Consider the following 20,186-nt stretch of genomic DNA (forward strand, 5'->3'; position numbering starts at 1 on the left):
AACAATATGTTAATGTTAATTACCCTCTTCGTGTCTACCACAAAGTGAGCTAATTAGTCTGCCACGGATCCCGGCAATAGATCAGAAATCCCGCAATTGCCAATTTTTAAAAATGCCTAATTCATCATTAAAAGCGGGTTTCCTTAAACGCGTTGCTGGTAATGCCATATGGCGGTAGTTCGCATTTGGCAACATCGACATGAACTCTGCCGCGTGGTTCGTATTGAGGTACTGATGCACCCTTTTAATGGGTGCAGCAAGCAGCGCTGCTACCCTTAGAACGATGCACAGACCTCAATGAACCCTTTCTAGGAGGTGTATCATAAACACGGAAATGCACCTATAAGGGTGCGTTTTGGATTGCATTGATTCAGTAATGTTGCGGGCTTGTGAAGCGCACCCTTGGTACCACTTTACATTCCTTCCACATTAACCTCGACGCAGGAAAACAGTCGCATCTCGGACTTCATGGAGCTGGTCCGGCCGCACATGGAGCTCACCTTCGACAACATCCTGGCGCACATCAACACCGTGTACGTGCTGCGGACCCGCTCAGCTGCTGGCGGCGGGTCCGGCGAGCGGGCGACGCGCATGCGCCTGAAGGGCCAGATGCTGTACGTGCCGGAGACCGAGCTCATGCTGTTCCTGTGCTCGCCGAGCGTGCTCAACCTGGACGACCTGAACCGGAGGGGCCTCTACCTCAGCGACATCCCGCTGCACGACGCCACGCGAGACCTCGTGCTGCTCTCCGAGCAGTTCGAAGCCGAGTACAAGCTCACCAAGAACCTCGAGATACTCACGGACAAGCTGCAGCAAACGTACCGGGAGCTCGAGGACGAGAAAAAGAAGACAGACAGGTTAGTTCCCCTTTCGAGTAACGCCATCAAAGAGGACTGGTTCCAGTCTTCTGCTGATAGAGAGAGTGAAAAGAAAGAGGAGAAAATTTCAGAAATGGTAACTTGGCTGCGCTGTAAACAGGAGAAACAGTCGGCGTACCTCTGTTGATACGAGACGTGCTGTACCCGTAACCTTTGTAATTTCTTAAGAGTAACAAAAGCTAATGCTTTACCTGAAGTCCTTTGTGTAATATACCGGTACATTACCAACCTATCTCACCGCGTTTTGGTACTATAGTAATCTGAATTAAACCAGATTCAGCGCGCTACGACGCTATTTTGCGAAGTAGTTCCTTTGTGAATCACTTCGCGAATTTGCCGGATCTCATAGTCAGTTTTCACAGCCTTATAAGTAAAACTTATGGTTGCAGTCCTTACGAACCTAATAACCTTCCAAACTGACCTAGCTTTAGGGATGAAAAAATTCAGAAAATTTTCAAGGTTGAAAAACAAAAAGCAAAAATTACAAGGGTTCAACGATGCTGAACCAAATATTGAGCAAAAGCATTAGCTGTGGGTGACCGAGCGTTCTTCTCCTTCTTCTATTTTTCTTCTTCCTCAGCCCATATATAAAGCCCCGCTTTAACCAACCCCTATGAACGTGCCTTAGTGGCCTATAGGGGTAACGTGAATGCCATGGTCCTAGTAGGCTGATTCTGACATAACCGTCCCGTGTGAAACGAGAGACCCAAGTTGGTAGCCCAGCTCTCAACCTAGTGTCACGTGGGGTGGGACGTCACAGCGTCACGTGGGAAATACGTGGCTACCGGCCGTGCTACGCTGAAGGCTCGACACATAGACTAGTATTGCTTTCGCAATAAAAACACCAGTTTGTTTTCAAAAATATTGGAAATATTTGAAAGATATCAGTTATTTATATTAACAAAGGAGTATAGCTGCATTAAAACACCCAGCAGTCTTTTTTCCCGAACACTCTTTAGACGGTTATAAAAAGGCATATATGACACCTTTCATGGTTCTAGAAGATTGCGGCAATATGTGTTGCAGCCTTCACTGCTAAAATAAGGGAAGGAGTGGTCAACGTTCGACTGCGTGCACATCAAGTGCAGGCATATGCTCACGGGTCATATACAAGCTGCCTTCATTCGTTCTAACATTCAGCTAAAAGTACAGTTTAATGAGCGGCGCCGCAAATGAGAGCAGCCGCAGCGGTTCGGAATAGAGCGGGTAGACAAAGTTCTGGGCTTGTTTCCGTGCCTCCTTTTCCTTAGTGCGTGGTTTCTCTCCCGTCTCATATATTCTGCACTTTTCCTTAGCAATATCTTACGCGCACTTCGATCTATATCTTGTTTTATTTTTTATTTTTTTGCAATCAGTCATGGTTGCGAATTTGACTACGTTTCTGTGTTTTCTTCCTGGCACTGTCTAGTCGCTTTACATTAACGTTCGAATGTGCTTTTTAAATTCCTGTGAGTTATGTTGTACTGTTTGAGGCTTATCTAAAAAAATGCTGGCCTTTTTGCATCTTATTCCACTTGGTTCCAATCAATACAATACACGGACGTAAGCTGCCAGTTCTATTTATTTTCCCATAATGTTTATTAGACAATAAAATTTGTCGCATTTTTCAATACACGCTGACATGGCAAGGCGCTTTAGTTTTGGCGATTTTTCTATGTTTGCTTCTCCCTAGATTGTTCTAATCTGTCCATGTTGAGTTTCGGTTCTTTTTTTCCTGAGTTAATTATGCATGCATTCAAGTTTTATCACGTTGTTTTTAAAGGGGTTGGGACATTAAGTATTCAGGCTAAATAAGCATGTTACCGGTTTCTTGTGTATGTGAGATCACCGACGACCAAGTTCTGGACAGAAGAAACCTTTTACATGTATCTTAATTCAGCTCCAAAGAGCCGTTTAAATGCTACTTCCCCAATCGAGACGCATCGCCAGCACCATGAATTTGATGACATATGAATCTCATATGGACATCAACGAATGCTAGTGACGTCGCATTACAGTAACGTAACGTGCAACGGCTCACAACTGCGTCGGCGGTGGATGGGCTGATCGCTAGGCGCCGCCGCAGATAAGTCGGCATCAGCGCCCGAGCGAAACGTTCTCGCAAATAAGACTACGACCTGACTGGGTTTTCTTTATACTTTATTCGAAATACAAATAGGCGAAACGACGCTACATGTCATATGTTCAAGTTTCGACTCTAAGCGGAAAAAACAAAAGTGCAGCAATTGTTATCTTCCAGACTTTCAGCGCAATTTACATGGCTGCGACAATAAAAGCTTTCTAACCAAAAAAAGTTGGTAACTCTTTTAGAGATCCTTTATATAGTAAACTAGGGCAATGTATCATACAAACTGTAAAGAGGAAGATGTGTTTCGGGGGCATGCACACCGCGAGCGCACGGTGCGAGATCCTGCTGTTGAAGAAGCCTCGGACTGACGCTTCAAGGAGAACTCTCTCTCGGATCCCCAGGCTAAGAAACCTCATTACAAAATAAAGGATGGTAGAAATACATGCATAATAGGGTGCAGACACTATTGAGCCCTGCTACAGCCACCTGCATTGGCATCGATTCGGCAGCCCCATTCGGGCTTTTTTTACGACACGAGCCGGTATTTAGCAATCATGTTCTTAGCAAATCTAAAGAACATGTCCACGTACGAATATCTAGCACCTCTGTTAAGGCCCATGTGAGATCTAAAGCGCTTTTGTTCGGGCAGCCCCATTTGGTCTGGGTGCTGTTTTTTGGGCTTAGAGCTCCCACATGATATTGCATGTGCCTTCATATTCTGCACAAGAAACTTAAATTGTTTCAATAGCTTAAGCACTTATCACGAAGGTTCTTAAGTAAGCTTGAATTGTGCAAACAGTGCATGTTCCTGTTTAGAAGAAGCCATCTATCAATTAGCATAAATTTTCGTGTTTCTTAATAATATCATATGGTATTTTTTCTGGTTTTATACGTATCGGAAGAAAACGAAAAAAAAAACGCATTTTTTTTCTGAATTTTTCTGATTTTTTTTAGTCCTCCCATCTCTATCAAGCTTACGGGCATAAATATTATGTATGCTCTATAAAGCTCGGCAGTGTCTCGTAAACGTACATTTATGACAGGCTTTACGTATAGACCATTTAGAGAGTAGTTCCACCCGCCGGCCGGCCGCAGCAGTGAGAGAAGTGCGTGTTTTTGGGCCAGGTCTGCACTCCACGAGTACGCGAAATTTTTGAAAATTTGCGAGGCAATCATTGAGAATGATGAAAGTGATGTTCATGAAAAGATTGGTTTCTTCTTAAAGCTGTTTGATTGCAAACAGAGCTTTCAGCTGAGTTCCGTACTACACACACTTTTTAAGTCACATCATAAGGTGTTTTAGTTTGTTCACCTGATCTAGTACTGCCTCTGACTTTGTCTGTGTTTGTTTTTTTACCGCGTGAACTCTGTTACCACGGTAAAAGTTAGGAAAACGACCCAGACTGGTACTTTGAACTTCAAGATCAGAGAAGGTCAAAGCGGGACTTGGTCTATTTCGCTACTGTCAAGCTGACTAAGCATAGTGTATGCCACCTGATCAACTGTGACTTTAGATTATTGTTTAATTGTGCACTTATTATGACCAATTACTGGGCCAAATAATTGATATTTAGTAAATTGCAATTAAAATCCAAATGTGCTCAGCAGCATTGAGTCATATACCGTTCGAAAGCTTAGGCCAAGCATAATGGCATTGTGGTAGTTAGCGATCCGCATTCTCTGCGTTAATTAGTTAATTTTGTATGAAAGCAAACATTGAGCTAGACTATCAAGCTATATAACGTTGAAAAGCTTATGAATGCAAATGATATGAATTAGTTAGCGATCCATATTAATTAGCGTTAATGAGCTTTATGCAATCAAAATCACACTTTTCATTAGCATCGAGTCATATACCTGTCGAAAGTTTAGGTTTAGTGCAAATGAGCTGTGCTAGTTATCGACCCGAATTATTATTTAACTGCAGTTAAACCCAAACTTTGCACTAATAATAATAAATTGGTTCACAGGAAAGGAAAGGCGCAGTAACTGTCACACTTGCTCTGTGGACACCCGAACCGCGCCGTAAGGGAAGGGAGGAAGGTGGGAGTGAAAGTGGAAAGAGAGAAAGGGGAGCCGTAGTGGAGGGCTACGGAGTAATTTCGACCACCTGGGGATCTTTAACGTGCGCTGACATCGCACAGCACACGGACGCCACTTCGTTTCGCCTCCATCGAAACGCAGCCGCCGCGGTCGGGTTCGAACCCGGGAACTCCGGCACAGTAGTCGGGCGTCTTACCACTGCACCACCCCGGCGGGGCGAAACTTTGCACTATAGATGGAAAACTGAAGTCAAGTGTAAATGCTATATGCTAAGTAGTCAAACTGAAAGATAAACCTAACACCACCAGAACTAATGCTCTAAATACAGAAATTACAGGGTGCACTTAAGTCTCCAACATGCGTACAGTAGTAAAACGCCCGATGACTGTAGCGGAGTGCCCGGGTTCGATCCCGACCACGGCGGCTGCGTTTTGATGGAGGCGAAACGAAGAGGCGTCCGTCTGCTGTGCGTTGTCAGCGCACGTTAAAGATAATAATAGTAATAATAATAATTGGTTCACAGGAAGGGAAAGGCGCAGTAACTGTCACACTTGCTCTGTGGACACCTGAACCGCGCCGTAAGGGAAGGGAGGAAGGTGGGAATGAAAGTGGACAGAGAGAAAGAGGAGCCATAGTGGAGGGCTACGGAGTAATTTCGACCACCTGGGGATCTTTAACGTGCGCTGACATCGCACAGCACACGGACGCCACTTCGTTTCGCCTCCATCGAAACGCAGCCGCCGCGGTCGGGTTCGAACCCGGGAACTCCGGCACAGTAGTCGGGCGTCTTTCCACTGCACCACCCCGGCGGGGCAACCACGTTAAAGATCCCGTGGTCAAAATTACTCCGCAGCCCTCCACTATGACTCTGCGTTCTCTCTATCTACTTTCACTCCCACCTTTCTCCCTTCCTCTACGGTGCGGTTCAGGTGTCCACGGAACAAGTGTGGCAGATACTGCGCCTTTCATTTCCTGTGAACCAATTATTATTATTATTATTATTATTATTATTATTATTATTATTATTATTATTATTATTATTATTATTATTATTATTATTAAATGAGAAAGCATAACTGCCACATCATTACCTATCGCTATCTGTAGCTGTCACTATCTCTATAATGCCGTCAAATGACCTACCATAACTGTCACTATCCGTAACGAACACTATCACCTCACTATCCGGGCCTATTACTATAATTTACTACTAATTCCCGTAACTGTCACCATCATTAGCTATTACTATTGATAAACATATTTTGATGCCGTCACGTGACCCATTGATATGCCTCAATTTTCACTGAGTTACGTTGTCAGTCTTATATATACTATCTCATATCTGATAAGTCATCTATACAGTGACTTCATTTTTTTATTCTACCTTGTTTTCTCATAAATGAAGGTGGGAAAAGAGCCAATAACTTACTGCTGTCGGGAGGTTCTGTCGAGGAAGCTTCCTTTGCTTCGGGAGAGAAAATTGTCGGAACTGCGTTGGGCTTTTTTCCCCCAGTTCGTGTAATATTCGCGGCTGACCTTCAGTGAAATTCAGCTAGAACATTGAGCGATGAGGTAATCACTCAGGCAAGATGAAAAAAAAAAATATATATATATATATATATATATATATATATATATATATATATAGGAAGGGGGTTGAAGCTCCAATGGGTCCGGTAGGGCATAGACTTAAGGTAGGTGACACACGGTAGAAAAAACAACACTTTATTCCGACGTTTCGGCCGGGGTCCGGCCTTTGTCAAGGAATGTCACATTCCTTGACAAAGGCCGGACCCCGGCCAAAACGTCGGAATAAAGTGTTGTTTTTTCTACCGTGTGTCACCTACCTTAAGTCTATATATATATATATATATATATATATATATATATATATATATATATATATATATATATATATATATATATATATATATATATATATATATATATATATATATATATATATATATATATATATATATATATATATATATATATATAATATATATATATATAATATATATATATATATATATAGTGAACACTCTCAAGGTTCGTATACAGACAACATAAATACCCAAGAAAGTAGCAGGGGGGACAGCGGCCGATGTAGCTCAGTTGGAAGAGCACCGGACGCGTTATTCGGAGGTCGTGGGTTCGGATCCCACCATCGGCACGTTGTTTTCTCTTCTACTTTGTATCTAATTATCTTTCCCCTTAACAGATTGCATTACTAATTTCTGTGATTATCCAAGTAAACATTAAAAAAAAATAAAAAAAAAAAGACATAAAGTACCATCCCCAACGCTTGCCTTGGCCTCGCCGACTGTTGGCTTCTTTCCTTCATATATATATATATATATATATATATATATATATATATAATAAATGGATAATATGTTAAAGTGCTAAGAATTGTTGCTCTCAAAATGTTCCCCTATTTATACGTCATAACCATAACCATTATTGATTGTTTAAGATTCGTAAATACGGCAAACTGACGCAATGATTCCGGCTGATTTTACATTGATGGGAAACGTTTTTCCTCGGAAAACGAAAACGCGGAATTGCGGTTTTAGAGCTCCAGCTTTCAAAGCGAAGGCTCTCGGCCAACGCTTATAATAGCCGTGATCAAAGCGAAGCGTGCGTGATCATGTAAATGCTGGTTTAGTTTGGTTTGTGGGGTTTAACGCCCCAGCAACTCAGGCTAGGAGAGACGCCGTAGTGGAGGACTCCGTAGTGGAGGACTCCGGAAATTTCGACCACCTGGAGTTCTTTAACGTGCACTGACATCGCACAGCACACGGGCGCCTTGCTTTTCGCCTCTATCGAAAAGCTGTCGCCGAGGCTGGGATTCAATCCCGCGCCCTTGGGAACAGTTGTCAAGCGCCGTAACCACTGCACCACCCCGGCGGGGCTCATCATGTAAATGCTACCTGCACATTGGACGTATTCCTGATAAAAACAAACCATACTTGTTACCCACTCATGCATGTAAACATGGCAAGATACATTCAAAAATTGAAAGAAAAAAAAGAAAAACTCATTACGAACTAGCTAGCGCTCTTTACCCGCAACGCCGCGGGTTTACTTGCCAATGAGGTTTAGAGGGCAAGCATTCATTGTTCGTAAGTAACCGATGCAAGGTGGAAAGAATAGCTCCTCTACAAGCTACAATTTTGATTTTTCAGTAAAAGGGGATCCTAGCATAATCGCAACAGATGCAACATATCAATTGCAGCAGAATGCAGACTATAGTGCAGTATTTCTGACTGTGCAGAAATCGACAGCGTATGAAATGATGGAGCCTCGCAGAATATTCAGCATGCTGCAGAGGACAACATCATTGTTATGTAACGCACAGGAAGAATAGAAAACAGGGCGTCAGTTAAAGCGTTATTACGGGCAGCAAGAAAGGCGCCTTACCTCGAAAACAACGCTGTTCTTTGTAGGAATAAAGTTATTTCGACCAATATTGTGAAGCCACTCTTTCTTGCGCAAGCCGTCACGCTTGCCTTGAGGTATCATGAATACCGCATAACCATCTTCAGGCCGCTTGCTGCAGTTGTACGCGCAACAGCACGTCATAGCACTTGCACGTTGAAATAAAAGCACAGCGCGCAATATTCGCTCGCCGAAACTAGCAGAAAAATGGCGCGAAGGAAAAAGAAAAACAAACAAAACGCCGGACCCTAGTGTTTCCAAGGGCAACGGCAGGGAGACAAATCGTCCCGCAGGAAATCGGGCGGAGAACCGACCCTCAGGTAAGGGACGCGCAAGGGGCAAGGAGGTCGCGCGGTGGCGGCAAAGTTCAAAGGTTGGCGGAACTGAAATTATCAAGGGGATTTAAGCCGTCATTTCTGGCCCTCGGAACGCATCGGCGCGCAGTGCGGACTGCTGCTGTGCAGCCTGTGTAAACATGCCGGCTGACTTTTAAAAACCGCTGTCGCTGCTTTGATGCAGGTGTCATCTGTCTTGTCGAAGTAATTTGCGGGTAGGGTTTATTGACACAAGAACAGACGATGCATTCTACATGAAGTGCACATCATGGCCTATGCCGCCGTTTTTCTCGGAGGTGTATCACGAGTTCATATTTCTTTCTAGAAGAAGAAAGCGCCTGTGAGCGGACGTTTTCACGGGAGTTATATATTGCGTCTTTGCACTGCATGCCGCATTATCTTCGCAGGTTGTTAAGAAGTATCTTGACTTGGCTATTAATGTCTACGCATTCATAAGAATATTGTGCAGAGGGGGAAAGTCAGTGTGGGCATGTCAGTGAACCAGCTTACTTTAGACAAGCACTGCCGGAATACATGTAATAACTGCTTTTTTGAAACTAATTAACGGGTCAGTAATGAAATTTACCACGATAAGAATTTTTTTATATCCCCGCTTGTTCGGCCTTCTACTGTGGGTTCTGAATTCCGGTGCAGTTTCCAGTCACTGTCGCTTGAGCGCAGGCGAGCGCCGCTGTGAGCCTGATGTGGCCTTCGATCAGCGTAAATATATATCTTATCAATTGTTGGGCATCACAAGCGCGTCCATATTGAGCAGTAAATATTGTGCACAATGCTAAATGGTGAGCATCCATAATGCTTCTCAGCCAGCATGGTCTGAACATGTTTTCGCCCTTTGCGCAAGAAAATTGAAGAAAAGAGGTTTGAGGGGATAACCAGCTTGTAATCTGTTCAGTTTTAGAGTAAACCTCCACAAAAAGCGTCAGAAAGGGAATTGACAAAAAAAAAATCACGCCGACGGCTGACGGATTTATCCATACGTTCTATCCAAAGCAGACAGTCAGAAGGACGCAATAAAAGAACTTCATTGTTAAATTACACATTTTGTAGCGCCTACACATACTATGAGAATTCACATGACGTTTTTGGGCTGTCCACAAGCTCGCTGCTCGCTGTCCCAGCGATAGCGCGTACGCAGCACCGTGCAGCCGGGTACGAGCTCGCCGGAAGCCATCAAACCAGAAGGCCCTGGTGATGGCAGAATGGTGACATGATCAATTATGTCAGCGCCCATGGGAGCACTCCTTCGTTTTTCCCTTTCCTCAAGGTTGCTGTACTCCATCTTGCCACCGTCAGTGGCCAACGAGCTCCGCCACCACCGTCCTGTGGCTGCCAAGAAGTACGACTGCGTCACCATCCTATTCAGCGGCATTGTTGGCTTCAGCGCCTACTGCGCCCAGCACTCCGACTCCAAGGGGGCCATGAAGATAGTCAAGCTGCTGAACGACATCTACACCACCTTCGACGTCCTCACAGATCCCAAGAAGAACCCCAACGTATACAAGGTGAATAAGGTTTCGCACCACGCGTCCGCACTGCTTATTTTGCCATCAACGCGTCTAGCATGGAGTACGAGTCTGGCATCAACATACTACATTTAAGCGTGCATGAATGATTTCGGTGCACAGCAGACAGACGAAAAAACATAATAATAATTGGACCACAGGAAGGGAAAGGCGCAGTATCTGTCACACTTGTTCTGTGGGCACCTGTATTGCACCGTAGAGGGAGGGAAGAAAGTTGGAGTGAAAGTGTAAAGAGAGAAAGACATCGGACTGGATATAAGTTAGTTTATTTAGTAGCAGACTAGCAGTAAAAGCCTCTTTATTGACGCGAAATCATGCGACACTCTCTTAATGTGGTGCCTCTCCTCCGGCGCCTTATATTCGTTGGCCTCGGATACTGCGCACGCTCTAATAGCCATTTCAAGACAATAGTCGTGGGGACGGTCAGCCGCTCCTTCCAGGAGGTACAGGTGAGATACGGAATGAGTCAGGAATGGGTATTGCCACACCATTTTGCAGAGGGAATAGCGTTGGTTCAAGGATGTATATACATGTATAAGGCATCGTATATAACAAGATAGAAGGGGGTGTGCTATATAAGTTTCAGCTGCGATCACTTGACAGATAACGTAACAACTCGCAGCTTGCTTCTTCTTCAGTAGATAGTGTATCTCTCACGGTGGAAATTAACGAGCCATATCTTCGAGGGAAGCTATGTTGTCGCTCCCGGTGCCGTCTCAGCTGTGTTTCTTTAACTCTATTACACGCAGGTGGAGACTATCGGTGACAAGTACATGGCGGTGAGCGGTCTTCCCGAGCCATGCGAGAGCCACGCTCGGTGCATCGGTCGCCTCGCACTGGACATCATGGACCTCTGCAAGCAGGTCAAGATGAACGATGACCAGAGCGTGGTGAGACGCCAGTTGTCACATTCCTCTCTTTTTGCGCACAGTACAGAAGCTTCTTAACCTACACAAAACGAAAGAATGTTAACTTCTGCAATCAACATAGCCGTGGGCCTAAGTACCACGCTTTCTCATGCGGAGATCATCACATTCTTGAAATCACCACGCCTTAACAAATTTCGCGCATCTTTTAAAGGATAAGCAAAGAAGGGCACTATGACTCCAAAACTTGAATGCGCAAATCCATTAAAGAAAAAACGACAGGAGCAAAAAACAAATTACTACTCAGCATTCACCATGTTAACATAGCCAACGTTCCTTATAACCCCGAATGGCTTATGCTCGGTAACCCAAAATGACGCGCCTACTACGTACCTTTTACTCTACCTGCACAGCTGTGTCTTGTGTATTCGCACCTCACAGTCGAGACTCCCATCCAATTAAATTAAATTAAATTGGTTCAGAGGAAGGGAAAGGCGTAGTATCTGCCACACTTGTTGCTGTGGACACCTGACCTGCTCCCTAAGGGAAGTGAGGAAGATGGGAATGAAGGTGGAAAGAGAGAAAGAGGAGCCGTAGCGGAGAGCTACGGAGTAATTTTGACCACCGATGGAGGCGAAACGAAGAGGCGTCCGTGTGCTGTGCGATGTCAGCGCACGTTAAAGATCCCCAGGTGGTCAAAATTACTCCGCAGCCCTCCGCTACGGCTCTTTCTCTCGTTCCACTTTCACTGCCACCTTCCTCACTTCCCTTACGGCGTGGTTGAGGTGTCCACAGAAAACAAGCGAGACAGTTACTGAGCCTTTCCCTTCCGATAAAATCAAAATCAATCCTCTTCGTTTCGCCTCCTGCCCCGCCGGGGTGGTGCAGTGGTAAGACACCCGACTACTGTGCCGGAGTTCCCGGGTTCGAACCCGACCGCGGCGGCTGCGTTTCGATGGAGGCGAAACGAAGTGGCGTCCGTGTGCTGTGCGATGTCAGCGCACGTTAAAGATCCCCAGGTGGTCGAAATTACTCCGTAGCCCTCCACTACGGCTCCTCTTTCTCTCTTTCCACTTTCATTCCCACCTTCCTCCCTTCCCTTACGGCGCGGTTCGTGTGTCCACAGAGCAAGTGTGACAGTTACTGCGCCTTTCCCTTCCTGTGAACCAATTTATTATTATTATTATTATTATTATTATTATTATTATTATTATTATTATTATTATTATTATTATTATGTTTCGCCTCCATCGAAACGCAGCCGCCGAGGTCGGGGTCGAACCCGGGTACTCCGGCACAGTAGTCGGGCGTCTTACCACTGCACCACCCCGGCTTTTTTTTTTCTTTATTGCCTGACTTTTGCAAGACAACACAAACGCACACAAGACATTGATATAATAAGCCTGCCAGGGGCTGGCTTCGTCGTTCTAAAATTCCTTTATATCCATCCAGGGCTCTACCTTTGGCAACCACTCAGGATTATCATCGACAAACTTCACAATCTTGATAAACCAATGGACAGCCTCGCGGAAAAAAATTCGTGCAGGACGCGCATCAGGATCACAGCAATATCCTGCCATGCGTGAACGCACCATCCCGGCGATACATTTTGTTTTTGCTATAATAGACAGGCATTTACTTTCGATTCTTTATAGTGTTGGTTTTCCAGCAGCCGAATAACATTCGTTACGAGCACTCAGGACAGTTACGAAACTTGCTTTTTTTTTATTCTTATAAAGTGCCCTTCCGTGCAGAAATAATTTGGAGTGGGCGACTTGGTTCTTGACACAGGATAAAAAAGTGCGAAAATGGAAAATATACAAAGCAGGGAAAACCTGAGCTCGTATTCCGAGTTTGCGTCGTTATCGAAGTGTCGCTATCTGACCTCGAGCCATCTGATTGGTCCGATCGAAACGTCGGAACCGGGTGTTGCCACTAAGGAACCGGCAGAGGTGGCAACACCATGTTCCGGCGTTTCCACCGATCAGATGGTTCGTGGTCACGTCACATAGCACCATAACCATCAACATCATCATCAGCCTAACTATACCCTCTGCAGGGCGAAGGCCTCTCCCATATTTCTTCTCTTAACCCGGTTCTGTGTTAGCTGCATCCACTTGACCCCTGCGAACTTCTTGACCTCATCCGCCCACCTAACTTTCTGCCGCCCCCTGCTACGCTTTCCTTCTCTTGGAATCCAGTTTCTTACCCTCAGCGACCATCGGTTATCCTCTCTTCGCACTACATGTCCTGTCCATGTCCATTTATTCTTCTTAATTTCCACTAAAATGTCGGTAACTTGAGTTATTTCTCTGACCCACTCTGCACGCTTCCTATCGCTTAATGTTACCCCTACCATTTTTCGTTCCATAGCCATCTGCGTTGTCCTCAACTTGAGTAGAACCCTCTTGGTTAGCCTCCACGTTTCAGCCCCATAGGTGAGTACAGGTAAGATGCACCTGTTGTATACTTTCCTCTTGAGCGATACCGGTAAGCTGCTAGTCATAATCTGCGAGTGCTTGCCAAATATGTGCTCCATCCCAATCTTATTCTTGTTATTTCCTTTCCATGGTCCGGATCTGCGGTTACTACCTGTCCTAAGTAGACACATTCGCCTACTACTTCCAGTACTTCGCTACCTAAAGTAAACTGCTGTTCCTTCCCGAGGGGCTTCTGCAAATTGATTTTCAAGCCTACCTTTCTACTTGTGCTGACTAGGTCATCAAAAATTATTTGCAGTTCATCCCCCGAGTTGCGTAGCAAGGCAATGTCATCAGCAAATCGCAGATTACTGAGGTATTCTTCATCTACCCTTATCCCTAACTGCTCCCATTCCAAGTCTCTGAATACTTCCTCTAAGCAAGCTGTGAATAGTACTGGGGAGATTATGTCTCCTTGCCTAACACCTTTCTTTATGGGAATTTTGTTACTTTCTTTATGCAGAACTATGATTGTTGTGCAGCCAGTATGTATATCTTCCACTACTTTCACGTACAGCTCGTCTATCGCCTGATTTCGCAATGCCTGCATCACCACCGAGGTTTTAACTGAGTCAAATGCTTTTTCGTAATCAATGAATAAGGGTTGTATGTATGTATGTAGGTATGTATAAGGGCTGATTATATTCCGAGAATTTTTCTATCACCTGATTGATGGTATGGATATGATCGATAGTAGAGTACCGTTTCCGAAAACCTGCTTGATCCTTTGCTTGATAGCAGTCTAAGGTTGTCCTGAAGCAATTACCTTAGTAAACACAATATACGTAACAGACAGTAAGCTGATTGGTCTGTAATTTTTTAGGTCCTTAGAGTCCCCTTTCTTAAGAATGAGGATAATGTTTTTCATTTTTCCATGGTTCCGGTACCGTCGATGACACCAGGCACTGCGTATACAAGGTGGCCAGTTTTTCTAGCACGATATAACCCTCGTCCTTCAGCAAATCTGTAGCTATCTAATCCTCTCCAGCTGATTTCCCCCTTTTCATAGTTTCTAATGCTTTCTTGACCTCGTCCTTTGTCACTGGTGGAACGTCTGACTGTTTTTCCCTACCGCCAATTTCATTACGGTCCTGACTACTTTGGCTACTGTAGAGATCTGTATAGAACTCCTCGGCTACTTTGACTATTTTGTCCATATTCTTGATGACGTTGCCCGCCTTGTCCCTTAGGGCATTAATCTGCTTTTTGCCTATGCCCAATTTCTTCTTTACCGCTTTAAGGCTTACCCCGTTCTTTACAGCATGCTCAATATTATCCATGTTATACTTCCTTATATCAGCTACATTGCGCTTATTGATTAGCTTTGATATCTAGGCCAATTCGATCTGGTCTCTTGAATTGGAAGCTTTCATATCTGGCGTTTCGTAATCAAATCTTTCGTCTCCCTTGACAGCTTACCGGTGTCCTCTCTAACTATCCTACCGCCTACTTCTACAGCGCACTCAGTAATGATATCTCTGAAATTATTGTTCATTGCTTCTAGGGTAATGTCGCCATCCTCGGTTAGAGCTGAATATGTATTCTGTAGCGAGATCCTGAACTCTTCTGCCCTCCCCCTCACCGCTAATTCGTTTATGGGTCTCTTGCTTGCTAATCTGTTGCGTTCCTTCTTCAGATTTAGGCTAATTCGGGACCTCACCTTCCTGTGAGGTCATCTGTAAGGTTAATAATTGTCAGATAGCGACACTTCGATAACGACGCAAACTCAAAATACGGGCCCAGGTCGGTGACTCCGACCCCGCATGTTCGCTCTTTACTTTTCTTCGAATGCAAGACATGCCGCTCTCTTTCATTGCACGCAGCAAGTGACGATCGGCATCCACTCGGGGGAAGTGGTGACCGGGGTGATCGGGAAGCGAATGCCTCGTTACTGCCTCTTCGGCAACACCGTCAACCTCACCAGCCGAACGGAGACGACGGGAGAGAAGGGCCGCATCAACGTCTCCGAGGACGCCTACCGGTACGGCCACCAGAATAGCGTTACATTCTGAGCTTGCATGAAAACCTGCAAAGCGCACGTCCCAAGACGCCGTACATAATCCTCAAACCGTTCAGAAGATATCGTGTTTTCTGGTTCTCAAAGATGACTTCTGGGTTAAAAAAGGCGTGTCTGTTAATCCGCTTCAACATAGCAAATATGTTAAAGTGGATTTAACATAGCAAAGATGCCCCGCCAGGGTGGCTCAGTGGTTACCGCGCTCGACTACTGTTCCCAAGGACGCGGGATCGAATCCGGGCCTCGGCGGCCGCTTTTAGATGGAGGCGAAAAGCAATTCGCCCGTGTGCTGTGCGATGTCAGTGCACGTTAAAGAACTCCAGGTGGTCGAAATTTCTGGAGTCCTCCAATACAGCGTCTCTCATAGCCTGAGTTGCTTTGGGACGATAAGAGCGGGAGCCAGCTCCGGTTCCTTGAGGAAGATAATTTACATGAGTTGCTATATAATATGCCTTATGGCAAGCTTGCGTTAAAAAAAAAAACTGCTCGGGTTATCAAGGAAGAAATTACTGCATCTTGTCCATGGTAAAATATCCCACGTCAGAAGTATCTGTGTCGCTGCTGTTCAGGGATTCGAGTGATAAGGCTTTCCCCAACCCTGGCGTCGGTAACACACCTGCAACCTAAATGACTGGAACTAAACTCATGTACACTTGCTAATGCACGAAATGTATTCATTACCCGCTTCGCCTTATATGGAGGCCTCTCTGGTGTCCAGGCACGCATACTCGCACCTGTTCGAACTGTAAGCAGCGCCTCCGTTCTTTCCTCGTCAAGTAAAACTTATTGCTGGGCTAGTTGGTGCATTGCTCTCTCTGGTTTCTAGGCACGCATACTCGCACCTGTTCGAACTGAAAGCAGCGCCTCCGTTCTTTCCTCGTCAAGTAAAACTAATTGCTGGGCTAGTTGGTGCATTGCTTTCTCTGGTTTCTAGGCACGCATACTCGCACCTGTTCGAATTGCAAGCAGCGCCTCCGTTCTTTCCTCGTCAAGTAAAACTAATTGCTGGGCTAGTTGGTGCATTGCTCTCTCTGGTTTCTAGGCACGCATACTCGCACCTGTTCGAACTGTAAGCAGCGCCTCCGTTCTTTCCTCGTCAAGTAAAACTAATTGCTGGGCTAGTTGGTGCATTGCTCTCTCTGGTTTCTAGGCACGCATACTCGCACCTGTTCGAACTGAAAGCAGCGCCTCCGTTCTTTCCTCGTCAAGTAAAACTAATTGCTGGGCTAGTTGGTGCATTGCTTTCTCTGGTTTCTAGGCACGCATACTCGCACCTGTTCGAATTGCAAGCAGCGCCTCCGTTCTTTCCTCGTCAAGTAAAACTAATTGCTGGGCTAGTTGGTGCATTGCTCTCTCTGGTTTCTAGGCACGCATACTCGCACCTGTTCGAACTGTAAGCAGCGCCTCCGTTCTTTCCTCGTCAAGTAAAACTAATTGCGGGGCTAGTTGGTGCATTGCTCTCTCTGGTGTCTAGGCACGCATACTCGCACCTGTTCGAATTGCAAGCAGCGCCTCCGTTCTTTCCTCGTCAAGTAAAACTAATTGCTGGGCTAGTTGGTGCATTGCTCTCTCTGGTTTCTAGGCACGCATACTCGCACCTGTTCGAACTGTAAGCAGCGCCTCCGTTCTTTCCTCGTCAAGTAAAACTAATTGCTGGGCTAGTTTGTGCATTGCTCTGTCTGGTGTCTAGGCACGCATACTCGCACCTGTTCGAATTGCAAGCAGCGCCTCCGTTCTTTCCTCGTCAAGTAAAACTAATTGCTGGGCTGGTTGGTGCATTGCTCTCTCTGGTGTCTAGGCACGCATACTCGCACCTGTTCGAATTGCAAGCAGCGCCTCCGTTCTTTCCTCGTCAGGTAAAACTAATTGCTGGGCTAGTTGATGCATTGCTCATAGAAGAAAAGATTTCCAGCGCTAACACACTCACAAATAGGCACACAGGACAGGCGCTGACACTCCAACTTCTTTTTCGAAACAACATCACATACAAACTTCTAAAACCAAATGCTCCTACAGCGTCGACAACATATGCACAGCAGTGTAGGCTACACACACACACACACACACACACACACACACACACACACACACACACACACACACACACACACACACACACACACACACACACACACACACACACACACACACACACACACACACACACACACACACACACACACACACACACACACACACACACACACACACGCGCGCACACACACACACACACACACACGCACACACACGCACACACACACACACAGAGATATATATTATTACGACGTTTATTTACACAGATATTAGGATGCGCTGGAGATTAGCACACCACAGCGGACAGACCCAGCTTCCTCATCCTCTTCTCCTTATTCCACCAAACCTCATCTTCCTTCAATAAGGACCGCGGGAAGTGCGTACCACTGCCCCCTTCGCAGATGATGCCCGCCGGGCGAGTCAAGGTTCGTCACGTTGATAGAAGGGCTTCATGCGGGCCACGTGCACTACTTGAGTCTTCCGAGAACGACGCCCTTGGGTGGTCAGGCGAGAGACTACAAAGTTTACTGCGCTGAGGCGTTCCAATACAACGAAAGGGTCAGTATAGTGGTGCAACAGTTTCTGGCACAAGCCGAGGTTGCGCAACGGTGTCCAAAGCCACACCAAGTCACCAGGGGCATAATTAACATCTTGACGACGCTTGTCGTAGCGTTGCTTGTAGCGTTCCTGGGAGGCTAGAGTGCGAAGTCTAGCGAGTCGACGAGTTTCTTCAGCCAAAGAGAGAGTATGCGCTAGTGAAGTTTCAGCAGGGAGTGGGAAAGGCAGAAACAGTGTCTAAAGTGATTCGTGGGGGTCGTGCATAAAGAAGAAAAAAAGGACTGTAGCTTGTCGCTTCGTGTTTAGCAGTGCTAAATGCGTATGTTATAAACGGAAGGACTTCATCCCAGTTTTTGTTGCGGGAATCGACATACATTGCGAGCATATTGCTAAGCGTCCGATTGGTGCGTTCGGTAAGACCGTTTGTTTGTGGGTGGTAGGGAGTTGAATGGCGAAAATGGGTTGAGCAGAGGCGAAGAAGTTCTTCTACAACTTCTGCCGTAAACTGTCGGCCACGATCGCTTATTAACACACGAGGAGGCCCATGTCAAAGAATGATGGAACGTAGGAGGAACGCCGAGATATAAGAAGCAGTGGCTGACGGTATAGCAGCAGTTTCACAGTACCGCGTAAGGTAGTCACGCACACTATGACCCAGCGGTTTCCGTTGTAGGAACGGGGAAATGGTCCTAGAAGATCAATTCCCGCCTGTTCGAATGGGGTTCGTGGTGGCGTTATAGGATGAAGATGACCCGGCGGTGAGCAGGTTGGGTGCTTTAAACGCTGGCGCTGGAGGCAGCTGGCCACATAACGTTGAGTAGTTTGACGCATCTTAGGCCAATAAAAACGTTCCTTAGTCCTGTGCAATGTCCTCGCGAAACCCAAGTGTCCAGCTGTGGCATCGCCGTGTATTACCCGAAGAACCTGACACCTAAGACTTGTAGGAACTACCCGAAGAACCTGACACCTAAGACTTGTAGGAACTACCAGAAGAAGCCGCGCACCTACTGACGAGTAGTTCTTCCCGTATAGTAAACCGTCACGAATACAGAATGAGGTCGTAGGGTTCCGGGAACTTGCTGCATCAAAAAGCGGCGCCAACTCGTTGTCGCTCCGCTGCGCAATCTTGAATTCACCAACATCAGGGAAACTTGTAGAGATAGCAGCTATATATTCATCCAAGACCTCATTGTCGCAATCAGTAGTTTCAAGTGGCAACCGTGACAAGCAGTCAGCATACCGTGCTTACGACCACTCTTAAAAGACAGTAAAATTGAATTCTTGAAGGCGCAAAGCCCACCGCGCAAGGCGTCCACAGGATTCACGAAGGTTTACAAGCCAACATAAGGAATGATGGTCCGTCACAATTTTAAATGCACATCCATAAAGATATGACCTAAACCGTTGTACACCGAATACAACAGCTAAGCATTCCTGTTCAATTACTGTGTAATTACGCTCAGCCTTGCTCAAAGAACGGCTTGCATATGCAACCACATGTCCATCGCCATTGCGACGCTGTATGAGCACAGCACCAACTCCAACTGCGCTGGCGTCAGTGTGAAGTTCTGTTGGAGCTGATGGACAGAAGTGGCGTAGTACTGGTCCTGATGTCGAAATAAATTTTAACTGACGAAAGGCGGAGTCACAATCGGCAGTCCACTTGAAAGGCACATTTTTTTGCAGAAGACAAGTAAGGGGATATGCTAGATCAGCAAACTTCGGAACAAAACGCCGAAAATAGGAGCAAAGCCCCAAAAAGCTCCTGAGCTGTTTTAACAATTTCGGCGGTTTAAAACAACTGACAGCTTCGATCTTTTTCGGATCAGGCCTGATTCCATCCTTGTCTACGAGATGTCCAAGTACCACAGTCTGGCGTTCTCCAAAACGACATTTCTTGGAATTGAGTACCAGACCAG

At 45.7% G+C, this 20,186-nt stretch overlaps 1 protein-coding gene across 1 annotated transcript in view; it reads left to right on the forward strand.

Annotated features, from left to right (window-relative positions):
* Positions 1-20,186, forward strand: part of Gycbeta100B (guanylate cyclase soluble subunit beta-1-like) — a 48,192-nt gene that overhangs the window by 22,452 nt on the left and 5,554 nt on the right. The window contains exons 5-8 of the mRNA XM_084600154.1: positions 445-857; positions 10,054-10,291; positions 11,062-11,202; positions 15,482-15,639. Of these exons, the coding sequence (XP_084456280.1) occupies positions 445-857; positions 10,054-10,291; positions 11,062-11,202; positions 15,482-15,639 (950 nt within the window). The remainder of the gene's footprint in view (positions 1-444; positions 858-10,053; positions 10,292-11,061; positions 11,203-15,481; positions 15,640-20,186) is intronic.

The sequence above is a fragment of the Amblyomma maculatum genome, chromosome 4 (assembly GCF_055883805.1).
Source record: "Amblyomma maculatum isolate TAMU_Amacu chromosome 4, ASM5588380v1, whole genome shotgun sequence".
In the NCBI taxonomy this organism is placed as follows: domain Eukaryota; kingdom Metazoa; phylum Arthropoda; class Arachnida; order Ixodida; family Ixodidae; genus Amblyomma; species Amblyomma maculatum.